At 54.0% G+C, this 7,449-nt stretch overlaps 1 protein-coding gene across 1 annotated transcript in view; it reads right to left on the bottom strand.

Annotated features, from left to right (window-relative positions):
- Positions 1–6,191: 6,191 nt before the first annotated feature.
- The window catches only part of Matn1 (matrilin 1), an 8,447-nt gene continuing 7,189 nt past the window's right edge, over positions 6,192–7,449 (bottom strand). The window contains exons 7-8 of the mRNA XM_055611459.1: positions 7,038–7,118; positions 6,192–6,281 (exon numbers count right to left, since the gene is read on the bottom strand). Coding sequence (XP_055467434.1) covers positions 6,232–6,281; positions 7,038–7,118 — 131 coding nt within the window. The 3' untranslated portion in view covers positions 6,192–6,231. The remainder of the gene's footprint in view (positions 6,282–7,037; positions 7,119–7,449) is intronic.

Raw genomic sequence — 7,449 nt, 5'->3', positions numbered from 1 at the left:
TGGAGGAGGAGTAAAGGGGTTAGCTGCCACAGGTGTTTTCAGTATCAGGATGGAGCTCAGCGGAAAGACCACAGTGGTTTCTCCCTATGCTGGCTGACAGCCCCATTCCTAGGCTGATGGCGCCACCTGGTGGCCAGATCCTCCATAGCAGCTCCGGGACCTTAAGAGCGCATAAGTTTGCTGTGCAGTTTGGAGGCTGTTATTTGACCCCTCTAAGCCTGGGGGTGGGAGCCAGAAGTGCACACCGCATCTTTCAGCCTGTTACTCCTGCCACCGCTTTATGGGTCTAGTTCCATGTCCAACCTCAGGGTTGCTATGTTGCCAAGGATGACCTTGAACTCCAAATCCCCCTGCCTGTAACTCCCAAGAACTAGAATTACACTCACTTGTCATCACGTTTGGATCGTATTAGGTGCTAGAGATGGGCCCAGGGCTTTGTGTGCCGCTAGGCAAACCGTCCAACAACTACACTCTGTCCAGCCTCAGGCTTCTGCACTTTTTTGTGTTAAACTCACAGGCATCTGGGACAGATGTGGGACTGGGGCTCTCCACCTCCTCGTTTCATTTCAAACGCTGTTGGTCGGGGGGGGGGGGGACATGTAATTTTTAAAAAAGAGACACAAAGGAATCGTGCTTAAGGCCTGCCACCCTCCTCCCTGCCAAGTCCTGTCACCAACTGCATTTATGAAAACGAGACTCCTTGTCCCCGAAACCCTGTGAGCCATGTGCTCCAAGGCCGGGAGATCCCACTGTTGCCCAAGGAAAGAAAGATTTTTTTTTTTAATCTGATTAGTTTAGTCCTATGTGTTTATGTAAAATTCAGAGAAACAAAATTAGAGGGAACTTGTGCTCACAGATAGACCCTGGCTGCCTGGAAGTGGCTAGGGATCCATATTTCTGAAATTGGTCTTATAGCCTTGGGTTAATCCAATCTGGATTGGAGAGAGACATTGAGAGATAAGGGAAAGGTGAGTGTCACAGAGACCTGAAGCAGACTGGAGAAGAGAGGTGTGTCAGTGCCGGGATTTAGAGCAGGAAAACCCCAAGACGCTGTCCTATACCAACCTGGGGTGGAAGGGCAGGTTCCAGAAACACCACACAGGGAATGAGCCACACAGGGCTTCCATTCCCACCCGGCAGGGCCATCTGCAGCTTCTGCCCTCCGAGTCCCCAGAACCCCTCCTCCCTGTGGAACCACTGCCTAACTCCTCAGTCTTAAGGTGACCTTAAGGTGTCTCTGATGCCCCACTTCTCCACACTCTACGGAAGGAGAGAGTGCCAGGCCTGGCTGGCCAGTCAAAGCATGCAGCTTCTGGCCACATTGATAGGTCAGGGATAGGCAGAGTGTCCAGTCGGAACCAAGGAAGCCGAAGCCTGTGAGCTTGGAGCTTGAAGGGTGTGAGCTACAGAGCTGTTGGCATCTTGGGGAGAGGCCTGCCCATGCAGGAAGTGGCCAGTCAGAGTGGAGAGCAGAGCCAAGGACAAAGAGAGAAGGGGCCCAATAGCATCACTGAACATAGAGCCTTCAGGTGTGGACCCCTCGGTTGCCTCCTTAGCTGAAGTCCTTGTCATCAGCAACCCAGAGCCTTGGTCATCTCTCCCAACCTCCAGGGCCTGAGGTTGCCTCCTGAGAAAGTGGCCAGCTGCTTCCCATCTGCATCCCATACTCTCCTGATGCAGAATTCTGTCCCCTGGAGCAGCCCATTGACGACATACGTGTACACGCATGCACACAAGAACGAATGCACGAGCGCTCCATTTACGGGGTCTATAGCAAGGCCTGACCAGGTAGGGACTGCTCCAGCCTCACACCAGGGAAAGCCCCTGACCCATGCCTCTCCTGCCCTTTGTTCTGTGGTCCCTCTTGGAACTGGGCCTTGTCAGTTTCCCTGACCATATCCTCTATACCCTACAGTCTGCTTGGTGGGGTCCTCGCCCCCTGCCTGAACCCTGGCTCTCAAGCATGGGGCCCTGCTCCTGAAAGGACAACCTGGCCCAGCTATAAGCCTGCTGGCTCCTAGAGTGACAATGGGGGAAGAGCGGTGCGTAAAAGGAACTTCTATTCGCCTGCTTCAGTTGTCCTGCTTTAGTTGTTGTCTTGGAAGATTACAGCTCTGCTGTCCGTTAACCTAGGCCTAGTCCTGGAAGCCTCTAGCCTCCGTACAATCTAACCTAGGCATAGAACGTTTTCAGCCTCTGAGATCTGCTGCTTAATAAGCTCACCCTTTCTTGCTCCTCCTGAGCTGTGGGATGGCTGGCTCAGCTGATCTGGGTCAAACTCTTCTTCCGGCTAACTTATTCAGTCTGGCTTTCTCTCCATCTCCATCCCATGCTCTGCTTGGCCTCAAACTATCTCCAGAAACCTGCTCTAATCTCCTGGCACCTTCTCATTTTCTGCCTCATTCGGTCTTCACCTGAGTTCTCTCTCTCTCTGCAACCTGCCTCTCTATTACTGTCCCAGTAAAAACTGCCTGCCCTCTCTCTGCATTGCCCCTTAAGTAACTTTTCTTTCCTCTCTCTTCTCTCAAGGGTTGGGAATATCCTATCCTGTAAAATCTTTCTCTGATTCATCACTATTTCTGCCACTCAGTTAAACATCACTTTCTAACTTGGGTGCTTCCTTCTGCAAACGAACTTTACCTTCATTGTTTGAGATTAAAGGCATGCACCACCATGCCTGGACCTAAGCTTTTTTTTTTTTTTTTTTTTTTTTTTTAACCTGGTACTTGTTCCATACCAGGCTGACCTTGAACTCAGATCTGCTAGCCTCTGTCTCCTGGATTAAAGGCGTATTTGTATTTGTCTGATCACACAGACCTAAAAGATGTGATCTCTTGCCAGAACAGCCATGTTCTGAATTAGCATTTCTCTATGGCGGCCCCTAAGTCTGCTGAGCCCATCCTGTGTGGTGAGGGGTGATGTTCATTGTTGGGGTGGGGAAGGTGGGACAAAGCCAGTTCCTGTGTCGTAAACCATTGCTACGCTCACCTGGATGAGTCCCGTGTGCCCCAGAATGAGGACGCAAGTACTGCCTCCTGGGCTTGTGGGAAGACTTGTGAGCAAGTCCCAGCTCTGCCTGCAGGCAAAGGTCCAAACCCAGCCCAAGGGTCTCAACACCTTCTGCCAACAGCCTTGCCTGGGACCGAACAGGGCCCGCTTCAAAGTCACTGTCCTTCCCTGGAGATGTGACCTGGAGGCTGGGTCCCTTCGGTCTCCCATCTAATCCAGTGTTTGAGGGAGGCATGCATGCCCAGTCACACCTGCACAAGAGGACCTGGCAATGTCTCCCCCTCACCTAGAAGTCTCCAAGCCTTCCCACCATCCTCCAGACTAAGCCCAAAGTTCAAGACCATCTCTTGAGACCAGACAATCTCTCAAGCCTCTTTCCGGGCTCCGCCTACTCGCTGGCCTGGTGGAGTTTACTCCAGGTCTGCGGTCCCACCCAGGACGTCCCATATGCCTCTCCCTGCCACTCAACGTGTTCCTCCCGCCTCCCTTGCCCCTCTACGTCCAGGCTGAGGCTGGCCTCTACCAGGATGCCTTCCCCATCCCCGGCCTTCCTGTTCCCCCATTCCACAATCCTGGCTAGAATCGCCACATAGTTCATCCTCATGCCTGTGGTCCTTCCCCCGCACAGTGAGTGCAAATTACCAGAGGCCATGGGGCACTTTCCATTTTATCCCCATCACCTAGTGTGCACTCTGCCTTCCCAGTGGCTTCACTGATGTATGGTGAACTCATGTGCACGACTGAGCCGGGGAATAAAGAGCAGTTGCTTTGTGAACCTGGCTACTCAGCTCTCCTTCCCCCAAAGCCCTGAACCCCTGCTGACTTCCACCCTTTCTCTCAGGTGCTTCGTATCCTGTGTCCTCAGAGGACTTTGCCTGTCCTCCAAGGATCTCCTACCCTCTCCCTATAAACCCATATTGCCCAGCAGGTCCTGTCTCATGATTACCCAGCTCTCTAGAAACCCTGGGCACAGACCTCTTGAGAGAAGGCATGGGACCCCAGTGAACATCAGCGATGCAGGGGGATTTACACCTCGGGATCCTAAACCTTCCACCCCCGCCTCCCTGTGAGACAACGCCTGGACACTCGGAGCCTGGTAGCCAGCTGGTGAGAGACGCAGGCAGTGCTCATGGGTGCTTCTCAACTTGTTTGCTTCAGTTTGGGATCCTTAAAAAGAGCCCGGGCCATCTTTCCATTTCCATGAGGAGGACCCAAGACCCACAGTTGGATCAGGATCACACAACATCAGCCAAGCGAGGCCGCAGTGTCAGCCAGCCAACCTTTGCCCCTTTCGGTCCTGTTCTTTCCATGGCCCCTAGACTGGCTGGGTCCCACTGTATTTGTTGCACAACTGAGTGACAGCCACTGTCCCAAAAGGCCTCCATGCTCATTTCTCCTTCCTACCTGAGCTCTGGGATCTTCAGGGTGGTGCAGCGCAGACCACAGACAAGGCTAGAGAAACTGTAGGTTCTATCAATTTTTTTTGGGGGGGGGGGGTGTCAAGGCAGGGTTTTTTCTGTGTAGCTTTGGCTGTCCTGGACTCGCTTTGTAAACCAGGCTGGCCACAAATTCATGATGATCTGCCTGCCTCTGCCCCCACCCTACCCCACCCCTGAGTGCTGGGATTACAGCCATGCACCACCATGCCTGCTAAACTGCAGGTTCAATACCCAGCCCTCAGCTCTCTGGAAGCCCTGGACACAGGCGTCATATGAAAGGGGGCAGGACCCTGCCTGCAAGCTCCCAGTGGACTGAGCTCTTTACAAGGGACAGACAGTGGGAAAGCCAAAATCCGCATGCTGTGGTAGGCTCCTGGTCATACCAAAAGCCCAGGCAGGCCAGCCTGTGCAGGCTACTCAGCCACAGAGCCTCAAGGGAGTGGCTGGAACCTGAGAATGTCCCCCTGCATTGTTGGTAGGCCAGGCTACAGGGCTCAGATTTCCTTTCCACAACTGAGGACTCACATCCGTGGCAGGCCTTATCAAGTCACCAGGGAGCTGAGTGGTACAGGTGCCAGGATCTGGGAACTAAAGGAGGAGGAGCCCTCCAGGTCAGAGAGGAGAGAGGACTGGAGCTCAGAGCGCAGAGCCCAGGAAGGGCAGGGGCAGAGCAAGAATCAGGAGTGTGTCTGTACAGGGACTACCGCTGTGACTGGAGGACAGAGGGGACACACAAGAAAATGGGGCTTCCAAAGCGGCAGACAGCATAAAGGGGACTAGGCCAACCCAGGCTCGGCAGACCTCCCCATCACCCCCACTCGCATGTGTCCACCCCAGGGTTCCCAGATACCCAGGAGAGACACCTAAAGCCACACTCCCCTCCAGATACAGCCAGAGGGATATGAAGACACGGTGAAAACCCTGAGAACCTCTCAAGGCCACCCTCTCCCCGCTGCCTGATATGGGGGCAGGGTACACACTTGATATCTGAGAAATGAATGCCTGAACAGACGATCCTTCGTGACACCGTGTCCTGGAGTCCTGTGGGTTGCAAGGACCAACCCACAGACAGGAACCCAGCCACCGCTCAGCCTTTCTCTTCATAAACTGGGGGTGATGGGTGAGCCCCCTCTGGCTGGTTACTAGGAGTGCTGGCTGAGATCACGGGATGAACATGAGGCTGAGCAGGCCAGACGTGAGCCGCTCTAGGCCTGTCACCACTGTCGTCTTCATCGGCACCGTGCGACTGTCCCCACAGCCCCCTCATCACAGCACCCCAGTGCGTGTGCCTGCATCCACATTATCCTTCCTCCTGGTCCCCAGTCACCATCTCTAATTCCATCCCGGGTGTAAAGCGAACCACATTTAATTGTTTTTTCCTCAAGGAACAGGAAAATCACTTAGAGTCAAGAAAGGGTAAAGAATTAACTGGAGAGAGGAAAAGAATCAGGAATATATTAAGCTTTTGGTTGGAGAAAAAAAATGCATACCATCTCTCACACACCCATTCTCTGCATTTTTACCTGTGCACACACCCTTTCTCCTGGACACACATGGGCACACTCAGGCACACACAGACGTCATCACTCACTCCCAGCGGGCACAAGCACGCATCCCTTCCTGCTCCTGGCCCTAGCACAGCAGAGGCTGGGGAGACCTACAGCCATCTTCCCCAGGCTGCCTCACTAAAGCAGCAAAGCCAGGCTAACTCCAGCTACAGGGGATATTCCCAGGACCCTTCGAGCCACGCGTTGGGTGGGAGGTGGCAAGGCCACAGGCGCTGTTAGTCAATTCTGTTCTCCAGGACAGCCAGCCGCTTGCTTACAGCTTCTAGTAGACTTGGAGTTAAGGGCCTGTGCCGGTGGCTGGAGCTGGGAGGGATGGTTTCCTGTCCCCCCTCCCCCAGGAGCTACATCCAGGACTTTTTCTCCCTCCCTCCCTCCCTCCCCCTTTGCCAAGAATACTCAGCTGTGATCATTCAGGCTCAGTCCTACCATGAGCCATCTGAGACTGGGAGCTATCAGGTTATGGTCCACCTCTAAATGAGGGCTGGGGTTCACCATGTCACTGGGTGCCTTAGAAATGAGCCAATGAGCTCCATTGGCGGGGGGGGGGGGGGGGAAGCATATCCAGAACTCTATTGTGAGGCATGTGAACCATGCGACCAGGAGAGCCAGCCCAGAGGAAGAGTAAGGTTGAGATGTGTCCAAATCCTGAAAATCTCATCTTGAGATCGGCCCTCACCACTGGACAGAGATCCTGCTGGCATACCCGCCTGCCTAAGCACCATGTCCTCCATCCAGCCCAGTCCATCTGGACGCCCCGAGGGAAGGGCGGACCTGGACCAGCACTCTGTCTGTGTCCCATCCCTAGAACTTGGCTTCTGCCTCAGTTTCTCTGCCTTGTAGGAGCCTCTGAGCTTGACAAGGTCTATTACCAGGCAGATGCCAGCCTCTCCAGACAGAAGCCCAGCCTTAGAAGGAGAAGGCTGCCCCAAGCTTTAGGCTACATCTAAAGCCAGACCCCTTTCTATAGTCATGCCCCAGAAGCCTGGCCCTTTGTGCTTCTCCACAGCCTGAGGAAGGATATGCTTCCTGGTCAGGGCTTGCAACAGGCCTTCCACCTTGGCCTCAAATCCCAGTATGGACTCACAGGCACATGGATCTTCCTCTGCAGTGGAGAGAAGGGAAAGAGAGGAGAACACTGCTGAGCCATGGGAGGGAGGCAGCCAGTCATTGCTGGGGCTGACACATGGATATGGTGGGGAGGGAGGATCTGGAAGCACAGAAGGAAGAATAGCAGGAGGACGTCAGTGTCTCTACATAGCACACACAGGAGTGGTGAGGAGTGAGCTTAGAATGTCCTCACAGCCCTGATAGGGAAGTGGGTTGAGCACCTGCTATGTGGGGCTACGCAAGCCGTCTTAGCGGAAGGCACATCTGGCTCTGACATCTGGAGTGTGTGTGTGTGTGTGTGTGTGTGTGTGTGTGTGTGTGTGTGT

This window comes from Psammomys obesus, unplaced genomic scaffold (assembly GCF_907164565.1).
Source record: "Psammomys obesus unplaced genomic scaffold, mPsaObe1.curated_primary_1811, whole genome shotgun sequence".
Classification (NCBI taxonomy): Eukaryota; Metazoa; Chordata; class Mammalia; order Rodentia; family Muridae; genus Psammomys; species Psammomys obesus.
This window is presented reverse-complemented; position numbering and strand designations above follow the sequence as displayed.